The sequence below is a fragment of the Penaeus monodon genome, chromosome 18 (genome assembly GCF_015228065.2).
Source record: "Penaeus monodon isolate SGIC_2016 chromosome 18, NSTDA_Pmon_1, whole genome shotgun sequence".
Classification (NCBI taxonomy): Eukaryota; Metazoa; Arthropoda; class Malacostraca; order Decapoda; family Penaeidae; genus Penaeus; species Penaeus monodon.
In genome coordinates, this window is record NC_051403.1 from 46,817,753 (window position 1) to 46,829,594 (window position 11,842).

The window sequence follows — 11,842 nt, forward strand, 5'->3', positions numbered from 1 at the left end:
GATCGAGTCCCGCGCTTAATCGAACGTCGCCAGCCAAAGAGGAGGGGAGGGGGGGGGAGGGAGGGGAAGAAAGCGGAGGAGGAGGAAGGGGAAGTGAGGGAGGAGGAAGAGCGGGAAGAGGAGAAGGAGGAGGAAGAGGAAAATCAGAGGAAGGGGAGGGGGAGGGGGAGGAAGAGAGAAGAGGGAAAGAAAGGAGGGGGAAGGGGAAGAGGGAGGAGGGGGGGAAGGGGGTGAGAGGCAGGGAATAGGGAGGGGAGAAAGGGGAGAGGGAGAGAGAATTGTAGAAAAGGAGAAGGGGGAGGAAGGGATAGAAGTGAAGAAAGGGAGAGGGAGGGGGAAGGGGAGGGACGTCGTCGCCGCGGATCAGGTGAGCGAGCGGAGGAAGGCGCGTGTCGTTCGCCGCGAAAGGTGACATCGGCGGCGACGGCGGGAGGAGGCGGGAAGGACGCGGCCGGCAAAGGGCGCAGCGGAATCGGCTCTGAATATTTCACTCTCACTCCCGCCTTTCTCTCGCTCACGGACCCACTCATTCACTCACTCACGGACTCTCTCTCTCTCTCTCTCTCTCTCTCTCTCTCTCTCTCTCTCTCTCTCTCTCTCTCTCTCTCTCTCCTCTCTATCTCTCTCTCCCCCCTCCCGCCCTCCCCTCGCCCCTCCTCTCCTCCCTCTCCCTCTCGTCCTCTGCCTCTCTTGTCTTTTCCCTCTCCCTCTCCCTCCCTCTCTCTCCTTCTCCTTATCTCCCTCCCTCTTCCTCTCTCTCGTCCCCTTTCCCCCTCTGTCTTCTCCTCTCCTCCCCCTCCGAAATGGCCCTCCGGCGTGTCTTGATAAGTGCCTACCTGCAACCTCGAGAGATGGCGGCGTTAATGTGGGGGAAGGGTTACAGATCATGTTTAACTTGCCCATCCGCCAGTTTCTGTCTACTCGTCTGTCTGTGTGCCTGCTGTCCGTCGGTCTGTAAGTGTGCCTGCATGTCTGTGTGTCTGTCTGACCGCTAGCCTGTAAGCGTTTGTTTGAGCATACGTCTGCCCGTCTGTAAGTCTCCATACACACCCGTCAGTTAGTCTGTGCGTCTGTGCGTTCATCTGCAAGTGTGCCTCGATGCCCTCAGTGTGTGCGTGTGCGCCCGCCGACCAGCGCGGCTGCACGCCCGTGTGCTTCGCGTGGGCAGCGTCGAGGTGGCTCGGACCGGCAGTAATGGGAGCAGAAATGGCGGCGTTTGTCATCGCTTCCCGTTCCTTCTCGGCCAACTAATCACGACATCGATCTGCGGGCCTAACGAGGTAATGGGAGCCTCAAGTATTGCTCCTCCCGCGAGTCGCTGCCCCCCCCTCCCCCTTTCGCCCTTCTCCCTTCCCCTTCTCTTTTCTTCGCCTTGCTCCCTTCCCCCTTCTCCTTCGCGTTTCTCATCTTCTCCTTCTCCTTCTCTTCTCTTCCTTTCCCTTCTTTTCCCTTTCTCTTTCCCTATTCCTCTCTCCAATCATCCTTTCCCTTCCATTCCCTTCCTTTTTCCTTTCCCGTCAGCTTTCTCCCATCCCCCGTTTCCTTCTCTCTTTTTCCTTTCCCTCCCTCATCTCCTCTCTTTTATCTTTCTCACCCTCTCGCTAATTCCATCTTTCTTCCCTTCCCCTTTTTTCCTTCTTCCTCCCCTTTCACTTTCTACCTTCTTTGCATCCCTTCACTACTTCCGTCTTTCTTACCTGTCTCTGTCTCCCTTCTTCTCTTCCTATGCCTCTTTTCTTTCTTCTTTATTCCCTCCTCCCCTTCTCTCTCCTTCCTTTTCCTTTCCCTTCCCCTCCTCTTCTCTTTCTACGTATTCCCTTCCTTCCTCATAGTTCTCTTCCTTTTCTCTTCCTCTGTTCCTTTTCTCTTCTTCTATGGGAAAGGAAATAGGGAGAGGCAGAGGACAAGGAAAAGCAAGAAGATACAAAAGACGTAGAACGAAGGCGAGAGATAAAGAGAGAAGGATAAACGGGCGGAGAGGGAGAGAAGGAAGAGAAGAGGGCCTGGGAAATAGATAGGAAGAGGGTGAGATGAAAGAGAAGAAGGGAGAGGAGGGAGGGATAAGGGAAGGAGGAAAAAAAGAGAATGGGAAAGAGACAGGAAGAGAGCGAGACGAGAAAAGGGAGGGAGAGGGAGCGTAGGAGGAATAGAAGAAGAGGAGAAAGCGTGGAAGGGAGAGGGTGTGCAGGAGGAAGCGAGGGCAAGGGAGAGGTAGGGAGAGCGCGCGCGCGGGCGAGGAGGGGCAGGGCGAGGGGGCGGGCCGGGGGCGCCGCACAAAGCCTCTCCACAGGGCCCTTCTGCAGGACTCTAGCCTTGAGCGAGCTCCTCTTGCCGCGCCCTCACGCAGCGCGGCCTCCGTGGCCACCCGGGCCGCACGAGTCCCCTAATTAGGACGTGTCTCACACAAGACCCATAACAAGCGCCTCACAAACAAGAAAATTTCGCCGTGGAAAGTTCATCCCAGACGCATCTCGAGCTTCCCCTTTCCCCTCCTCTTCCCCTCTCCCTCAGCCCTCCCCTCCTCCCTTTTTCTCCTCTTTCTTATTCTGTTCTCTATTTGTTTCCTTTTCTTGTATCTATCTTTTTCTTTGTCTCCCTTGATCATTCTTCTTCGCCATCAGTAGCGTCATCATCTTCTAATTCTTATTTCATCTTCCTCCCCTTCTCCTCTTCCTCCCCCGCCTTCCTCTTCTTTCCTCTCTCTCTCTCCTTCTCCGCTGTCTTGCGGTTTTATTAATTTTTGTGATCTTGTTTTCGTCGATGTTCTTCCTCCGGCGTTAAAACACCCCAAGGCCTGGATTCCAGCTAGGATGCAAAAGTGATTTATCAGTTTGTTGAAAAAAGATTTACGCGAATATTGCACATTGCAAAGCCCGGAGTTTCCCACGGTGAGAGAGAGGGAAAAGGAGGGAGAGAGAGGGAGAGAAGGGAGGAGAGGGAGGCGAGAGAGAGAGAGAGAGAGAGTGAGAGAGTGAAAGGGGAAGAGGGAGGCGAGAGGGAGAAAGAGGGGGAGAACAGGAGAGTCAGACAGGCATATTGAAACACAGACAGACAGAGAGACAGACAAAGTGACGGAGAGGACGAGACAGAAGCCGTGGGCTAGGCGCGAGGGCGAGGGAGGCGAGGGCGCCCCGCTGGCGGTCGTGGAGTCGTGCTGCCTCGCGGCCGGGGTCCTGAGCGGCCGTGCCCTCCGCCCGTGTTCGCCAAATTCCTTCCGCCGCCGTGTTTGTTCGGCGCTTTGTGCCCGCGGAGATGGAGGCGATATGGCGCTCGAGTGCGAGGGCGCGAGGGAGGGCGAGAGGGAGGGCGAGAGGCGTGTCTGCGGGATGTGAGAGTGGGCGTGTGGGCGGCGGCGGAAGGGACGGCCAGTGCATCCGGACTCTTTTTATGTCCAATAGAGAGCGTACATTTCCAGCACTAGAATGCGCCGGGTGCCACGCTTATGGCCGGCTAAATAAGGCTCCCTCGTCGCCGGCCTGACGTCAGCATCGACGCCGGAGGAGCTGGCTGGCGGAGGAGCTGGCTGAGGGCTCGTTAGCATATCAGTGTGGGGCGCGATCGTCATCAGGAATGGTGCCTGGAAGTGCGCGTGACTGCGTGTGCTTGTGGCCGAATGAAAGTCTGCGTACTTTCCTTCACTTTCTTTCTGACCTTATCCGTCTATTTTCCAAATTGGATCACATTTTACCTGATTTATTCCTTCAAAGTCTTCAAAATTCTTATATCGATACAGAGTAAACCTTTTATTCGAGAGATGAAACCGTCACACATTTTTCGCTGCTTTTGCAGTGTCGAGTGGAAAGACTGCATAATAGAGCACTATTTAATATAAAATTCAAGTTTTCCTTTATTAATATTTCTCCCCAGAGTTAGCACTCTGTGACTTGTCATTATTTTCCGCCAATCTTTTTTTAGCGAGGCGAACTTAGGCATAATTTTCGTCCCCATGCAATGGGAAACGTGAGTTGCGAATACCGTAGATTATTTTGGATAATCGGACGAAAATCCTGTTCGGTTTTCCTCTTGGTTTTCATCGCGTCCGACATTTTGGGATGAACATTTTATTCTGGCTTCCATGAGGTCTGAATTCGTGTTTTTATTTATTAGGCTCGAACATTATTTCAATATTCGTAATGCCAATGCCAAGAAAGATAGAGCTAAGAGCAAATTTGTGAGGAGAACTAAACATGTGTGACGTATGCGAAGGATGGCGAGGCTTCCCGCTTTCGATGCGCAGGGAAGGAACTTCACCCCGAATAAAGGACAGATGAAACGTGAAAGAAAAGTTGGAAAAAAAGTCATGTGTGTGTGGATGGATGGATGGATGGATATGGATATGTGTGTGTGTATGTATGTATGTATGTATTAAAAAAAAAAAAAAAAAAAAAAAAAAAAAAAAAAAAAAAATATATATATATATATATATATATATATATATATATATATATATATATATATATATATATATATACACACACACATACATATATATACATATATACATATATACATATATACATATGTACATTATATATATATATATATATATATATATATATATATATATATATATATATATTCATACGCCTACGCACAGGAGGAATGACATAGAAAAGCCTGCTCGTCACGCGGAACAAACAAGCTCTACGCGACGCGACATTTAAGGCTAAACGACGCAAAATAAAGCAAAGGCAGAGGAAAGGCGCTTTGGACAGCAGGCAGTGCCACGCGCGAGAAGGGAGGAGGAGGAGGAGGAGGAGGAGGAGGAGAGAGGAAGGAAGAAGAAGAAGAAGAAGAAGAAGAAGAAGAAGAAGAAGAAGAAGAAGAAGAAGTAGAAGAAGAAGAAGAAGAGAAGAAGAAGAAGAAGAAGAAGAAGAAGAAGAAGAAGAAGAAGAAGAAGAAGAAGAAAAGAAAAGAATAGTAGTAGGAAGAGGAGGACGATGAAGGTGACGAGAAACCAGGAGCGAGAACTAGAACTAGAAGGAAGATGGAAAAGAAGGGGAGGCAGAGGGAGAAGGACGAGCGGCGAAGGCACGCGCGCGGAGGGCTGTCAGCGGCGGCCGGCTCGGCGCGGTGCCCCAGAAAGGGAATTAGTGCGGAGTTATGAAGGCTGGGGTCGCGGGGGGGGGGGGTGCAGGCCGGGGTCAAGAAGGAAAAGTCCGATCAGATAAGGGCTGAGAAGGGAGTTTCCGGCAGAAATTATGAGCGCATAAAGTGAGGCGAGACTGACAATGAATTGCGGGTTTGTAAGTAAGCGGAGGAGGAGCGCACGAGTGGCGCGGCGAGGCGGGAGGGAGGCAGGCTTAGTGGACGTGTTGCAGGTACAGGCTGGGGGGGGGGGATCGTTGCAGGCGCATGCAGTGAAAGCTCCCTTCAGCCTGCACCAGCGTCGCCCCGGCAGATATGGAGGGAGGCACGGGCTGCGGCTGCAAGGATTCGTGCAGGATTGAGGGGGGGACGGGGGCCGCTGTAGGCTGCGACAGGCACAAAGGGTCGGCCAGGCCGTGCTGAGACGGTCCCGGGGCGCAGGCTGTTTGTCAGAAAGGGGGATGCGGCGCAGGCTGGCGGGCGAAGGCTGTGTGCAGGCACGGAGGGGCGGTGCAGGTTATGTGCAGGCCGGGAGCCCATTAATTGGCGGCCTCACCCTCGCCCCGGTGTTTGCAATGGAGCTGGAGTTGCTCGTATTGCACACGGCAGAGCGCTCGCTCCCACAGCCTTTCGCTCGGGCGGGCGGCGGCGGCGCGCGGGCGTCCGATCCCAAGTGAAACGTCCTCCGGCGGCCGCTCGGGCGCTGCGGTGCATCCACTTGTGGCTCTGCCAGTCGGCTATCGATCCATACCGAAAAGTTTCGTTCAAAGTTATCCCGGGCCTCAGGTGTCGCGCGAACGATGCACTCTGCAACGGTCGATCGGCCGCACGCACCTGATAATCAGCCGAGCAGTGCTGATAGCGGCTGGTGATGGTGGCTTTTAGCGTGGCGGTTGTTGATCCTCGGCGCTGTCGCCGCCCTCCCTCCCGCTCCCCCGCCCCGCCCGCGCCCCTGCTCCGCCTCCGTCTTCCCTCCTGCTGCCCGTCCCACCGCCCCGTCCCCCCCCCGCCCACGCCGCCCGACCGCCCCTTCCTCCTCACCTGGCCGCCCACCCTCCTCCCCCATTGGCCGCCCATCCTCCCTCCCCCACTGGCCGCCCACCCCGTTTCCCGTCTTCCCGGCTCCTGTACTTTCCTGTCCCGACCTTTCCGCCTCGGACACGCCCCCGTCACGCCCGGAATCTGCTGCCCGCCGCCCTCGCCGCCCGCGCTCTGGCCGGACTCTGGGGGGGGGGGGGCTTTTTTCGTCTTCCTTTTCCGTTTTGCCCCGGATTTTGCCGCTCCGTCTGGCTCTTGCACTCCCTCCCTCTCTCTCTCTCTCTCTCTCTCTCTCTCTCTCTCTCTCTCTCTCTCTCTCTCTCTCTCTCTCTCTCTCTCTCTCTCTCTCTCTCTCTCTCTCTCTAGTGCTCCATGTTTTTCTCTCCTTCCATCCCTCTTCTTCCTTCCTCCTCCTCCCTCCTTCCTCCCCTCTCTCCTGCCCCCTTCCCTCTCCCTCCTCCTGCCTCTCACTCTCTCCCACAGCTGGTCCCGCGCCGTCATTTTCTGCACCCATCATTTTCCTCCCGTGTCATTTCTCGCTCCTGCTCTCCCTCCCCTCCCGTCCCCTCCCCCTCCCCCCGGCTCGTCCTCCCACTCCTCTCTTCCCTGAACCTTGCTTCTCTCCACCCCTCTCACCCCCTGATTCTCTCTCTCTCTCTCTCTATCTATCTATCTATCTATCTATCTTTATCTGTCTTTTTATATATCTGTTCTCTTTCTCTCTCCGCCTCTTTCTCTTCCTCTCTTCACCTCCCCCCCCTCCCCTCTCCTCCCCGCATGCACACACAGCGCTTTGACACGTCCTTCTCCCCCCCCCCCAACCAACCCCTGTCCACTGCAATCACCTCAGCCGCAATCACTCACGGGCCGCAATCACCACCACGCACACAGACAGGCACGCGCACGCACGCACGCACCCACGCACGCACGCACGCACACCTGCACAAGAAAGCTCTGGGCCAGAAGACGACAGCTTTAATGCTGACGAGGGTTACCACAGCGAGGGCGCCGACGGGGGGACGAGGGAGGGAGGGAGGGAGGGAGGGAGAGGGAGGGAGAGGGGTCTAGGGGATGGAAAGGGAGGGAGGAGGGAGTAAGGGGGGAACCAACGGGAAGGGGGAAGGGAGAATGGAGGAAAAGAGAAGGAAAGGGATGGAAAGGAAGAGAGAGAAAGGTGGCATAAAGGGAGGGTACCAAGGGGTTGGGGAAGGAGGAAGGGAGGGAAAGAGAAGGAAAGGGAGGGAGTTCTAGGGAAGGAAAAGGGAGGAAGGGAGGGAGGAAGAAGAGAAGGGGAGGGCTTAAGGGTGGGAGGAGGTGGGAGGGGAAGGGAGGAAGGGAGTGTCGTGTGTGTCACGTACGTGCGGTCGAGACGAGGCTAAGCAGGGAGAAAGGAGGGGGAGGGGGAGGGGGAGGGACGAAGAAGTGGAAGGAGGAGGAGGGGGTGGAGGGAGGGGGAGGGGTGGAGCCCGGTTATAGTGAGCTGATCCATGGTGTCACGCGCCATGATGGGCGGGGGGGGGGGGGGGCAAGGGAGAAGGTGGTGGGGGTTGGGGAGGGGTAATCCTGAATAGGAAGAAGGAGTGAGGAGACGGGACGGGGAGGGAGAGGGAAGGGGGAGGGGGATGGAGGCGGACCCGGTGAGGGCATATTTTTTAGGTTTTAGGACGTTCAGCTCCACCCCCGTCAGCTTCTTGACATTTACATGGGAACCCGCACTTTTGGCCCATTTTTTACAGCCTGCGCGCGCCCTTTGTTCTGCAATGTACACCCAGGGTGTGCTCCGTGCTGTACTCCTTGATGTACCCTGCAAAGTACTCTGCAGCACGTCGGACATCAATACCAGTGCGAGTTCAAGAGATATGTTCACCTGCTCGGAGCCGCATCAGGCGTCGAGAGGACTTCGGGCGCAGAAGGGAGTATGGCGACCCACATCCGCGAATCTGGGCTCTTGTGCCTGGCGCCCTCTCCTCTCTCTCTCCCTCTCGCTCTCGCTCTCTCGCTCGCTCCTCTCTCTCTCTCTCTCTCTCTCTCTCTGTCTCTGTCTCTCTGTCTCTGTCTCTCTCTCTCTCTCTCTCTCTCTCTCTCTCTCTCTCTCTCTCTCTCTCTCTCTCTCTCTCTCTCTCATATTCCTTCTCTTTCTCTCTCTCTTTCTCCCTTGCTTTCATTACACCCATCCTCCCTACGAACCTACGCCATCCCTACTCCTCCCTCCTCTCTCTTTCTCCCTCTGTATCTCCTCTCTCTCTCTTCCTCCTTCGTATTTTCGCGCGCACCGTCTTAATCCGCAGCGTGGGTTCTCCGCTCCCCTTCGCCGTTCATGGCCCATTGGCGTTCGGGAGAGGCCGTTCCGTGTGGAAAATTCAGGGAGGGTTGGCAGATGGCGCAGAGCGGAGGGGAGGGGAGGGCGAGGGGGCGTGGTAAGGGGAAGGGAGGGGCAGGGGGCGTGGGCAGGGAGGAAGGGGATGGGAGGGAGGAAGGGAGGGGCGGGGGAAAGAAGAGAGGAGAAGGGAGAGAGGGGGATTAGGGTAAGGGGAGAGATGGGAGGGAGAGGGAGAAAGGGAAGGGGTGGGGTGGGAGGGGTCTAGGGTGAGGGAAGAGAGGGGAAGGAGGGAAGGGCGCCATCCCTCTGTGGTTCTGGCGCAGAGGAGCGGGAATGTAGGAAGGGAAGAAGCCCCTTCCTGGTCCCGCTGCTCGTCCGTGGAAAGGGCGGGGGGAGGGGGAGGAAGGGGGAGCGACGAGGGGGAGGGAAAAATATTGGCGGGAAATTCTGGTTTCTCATTTGCAAGTAAAATGGAAGGGAAGTCGTCCAGAAACCCAGGTTGGAAAGTTTGCTAATCTAGATACCAAGAATGCGAGTGCGCGGTCCATGTGTTTATGGGAGCGACGAGAGTCCAGGCGGAGGTAGGCATGTGGAAAACGAAGTGTTGCTGGAAATTTCAACGAGGCGGGAAAAGTTTGGGAAGCGGAGGCTGTGCTGTTCATTCTGCCACTCACTTTTTCCGCCTCCTCCCCCCGCCCCCCTCCCGCCACCCGGCCGCCGTTTCCAGGCTCGTCCCAAACGCTGGCTTTAGCTCCGGCTTAGGCTTTGTCCCGATGGCTTTAGCGGGGGGCGGGGGCGCCTCCCCCTCCTGCTCTTCGCTGTCTTCCATATTGGATGGCGATGAGACGCCAAATGGATTTGGTTATCGCAGGGCGAGGCGAGAGCTGCGGCATCGACTGCTAATGGATAGTTTCCCTTAAAAATTCCGCGCCGCCTGAATTATTAAAGATATACTTTAGGGCGGATCGGGAAGGCGAGCGGATCGCCATGAGTTACAAGCCCGGGAAAGAATGCCCGATATTGAACCTCGTTTCGCCGACGTCAGCGCGAGGCGGGCGCTTACCTGGAGGCTAATTGGCAAACAGTTCCGTACCCCCCCCCCCCCCGTCGGTGCCGCTCGGGCCGATTGCGCCGCCGACGACGCTCGCTAAGTGACTCCTCAGGAACGAATGCAATGCAAATGCTCTCTGCAATTTTCAGTACGCTGCCGCCCGTCCTCTCTCGCGGCGGAGTCTCGGACGCGGACGGAGCCGAGGCGAGCGTGACAGCCGGGTTTATGGGTGTCAGGAAGCACGCACACGCGGCGACCTCTGATGGGCGGGCGCCTGGGTGTGTGTGTGTGTGTGTGTGTGTGTGTGTGTGTGTGTGTGTGTGTGTGTGTGTGTGTGTGTGTGTGTGTGTGTGTGTGTGTGTGTGTTTGTGTGTGTGTGTTTCTATGTGTATGTATGTATGCATTTTTAATGTCTGTATGTATGCATTTTTGAATGTCTGTATGTCTGTATGAATGTATACAGGCATGTCTATATTGTTGAATGTATTTGTACGTATGTATGTCTTTCTGTTCCTACATGGCGGCGGCGTAGGACGCGCTGGCAGTGATTCCTGTCACCGCATGTTATTTGTCCAACTAAGCTCCTAATGCGAGCGGGAAAGGAGAGAAGACTGTTTGTGTACGTGTGTGCGTGTGATTATGCATGCATGTGTATTTGTCTGTGTGCGTGGATGTCTGGATGCGTGTGTCTACAATTGTGCGTTTGCATGTACGTTTGTATGGGTAAGCGAGTGCATGCATGTACGAGTGCGCATGTATGTGCGAGTTCATGTATTTGCAATAGTCTCTACTTGTGCGTTTGTGTGTGTACGTGTGCGTATGTGCACTTATGTGCGTATAAAATGGCCGTGCGCCACATGACCGAGAAGCAGCATTACCCGAGGCAGAGCACTCAGATGACACGGGATGGTCAATATGCCGAGAATTTATACGGCAATTTGTTCACTTGGTTGCGTGTGGCGGTATGTGGTAAGGCATCTAAATAAATCTTAAGCTCCCTCACTCCCTTTCCTCCCTCCCTCTCCCTCCCCACGCACCTTCCCACCTCTCACTCCCTCTTTCGCTCTCCCCTTTTCTCCTCCCTCTCCCTCCCCCACCACACACCGCCTCACCTCTCCCTCTCTACCATCCTTCCTCTTCTCTGCTCCCTCTTTCTTCTCGCCTCCTCCCTCCACCCTCCCTTCGCTGTCCTCCTTCCTCCCTCTTCTCGCCCCCCCCTTCCCGCTTCCTCCCTCCCTCCTCAGGTGTTCTCTCCGCAACACCACACTTAATGTTCGTCTAATGTATAACCTGTACACAAGACGGAGCTGGCGTTATTTCACTCTTGTCAGGCATCTCCGTCACTCATGCCCTACCCCCTCCGCCCTCCTTCTCCCCCTCTTCTCCCTTCCCCACCACCCCAGCGCACTCACACTCGTCCTCCTCCCCACACCCTCTACCACATTCCACTCCTCCCCTCCTCCTTTGTCCAGCCCTTGTCCCCTCCCCACTCTTCCTTGCCCCTTTCTCCCCTCTCCCCCACTAACCACTCCCTGCTCTCCCTTCCACCCCCCCTCTACGCCGGACCCCCTTCCCTTGCCTCCGTCTTCCCCTTGCTCTTACTCTCCCTTCACCCCTCTCCTTCCTTCACCCTCCCCTCCCCGCGTCCTTCCCTCCCTTCGCCCCACTTCCCCTCACGTACTCCCTCACCCTAGCCCCCTCCCACCTTCGCCCCCCCCCCTCCTTCGGTCGGGTGAACACAAGGCTGCCCGGGCGACCGCCTCCGCCTCCTCTGAGGGATCTTTACGTGAGCGCCGTGTGGCTCCCTCTTGACAACAACAGGTGTAGTGCGTGGTTGGACGCCCACGCCGCCCGCACTGCTCTCACAAAGCCCCCGTCCCTCTGTCCCCTCCCTCTCCCTCCTCACTCGCCCTCTTCCTCCCCCTTCCCTTCCCCCTCCCCCTCCCCCTCATCCTCCCCTCCCTCTCCCGCTACCCGAAAGCTTTGTGCCATTTTTACGCAGCGTTGCAGAAGAAATGGCGGCGACTTCAAAAATGAAAACAAATAAAAAAGAGAAAAAAAGCCCCGTGTATTGGCTGATGATCCGCTCACTGTCAAGGGCCTGTCGGCGAGCAACTTCCACCTGCGGCGCCGAGTGGCTCGCCAACGCCCGCCGACGACCTGCCTCGTGGAGCCACCTGCCGACGCGGAACTCACCTGCCGCCGTGGCCTCACCTGGCTCTGTGGACCAGCCTGCCGCGCGCTCGGATTGCCTGACGCGGAAACCGGCAAGAGGGAGGCTTCCGAGCGCCGTCGAGAGGCAGCGCCGGGCAGGAAAACGGAAAAGGGAGACGGAGCATAAACAG

The 11,842-nt window shown here is 56.2% G+C and overlaps 1 protein-coding gene across 1 annotated transcript in view; it reads left to right on the top strand.

The window, feature by feature from the left end:
* The first annotated feature begins 5,549 nt into the window (after positions 1-5,549).
* LOC119584811 overlaps positions 5,550-11,842 on the top strand; it is a 47,315-nt gene continuing 41,022 nt past the window's right edge. Inside the window, 5 exon segments of the mRNA XM_037933453.1 lie at positions 5,550-5,681; positions 7,863-8,076; positions 8,913-9,027; positions 9,647-9,775; positions 11,500-11,764. Of these exon segments, the coding sequence (XP_037789381.1) occupies positions 5,550-5,681; positions 7,863-8,076; positions 8,913-9,027; positions 9,647-9,775; positions 11,500-11,764 (855 nt within the window).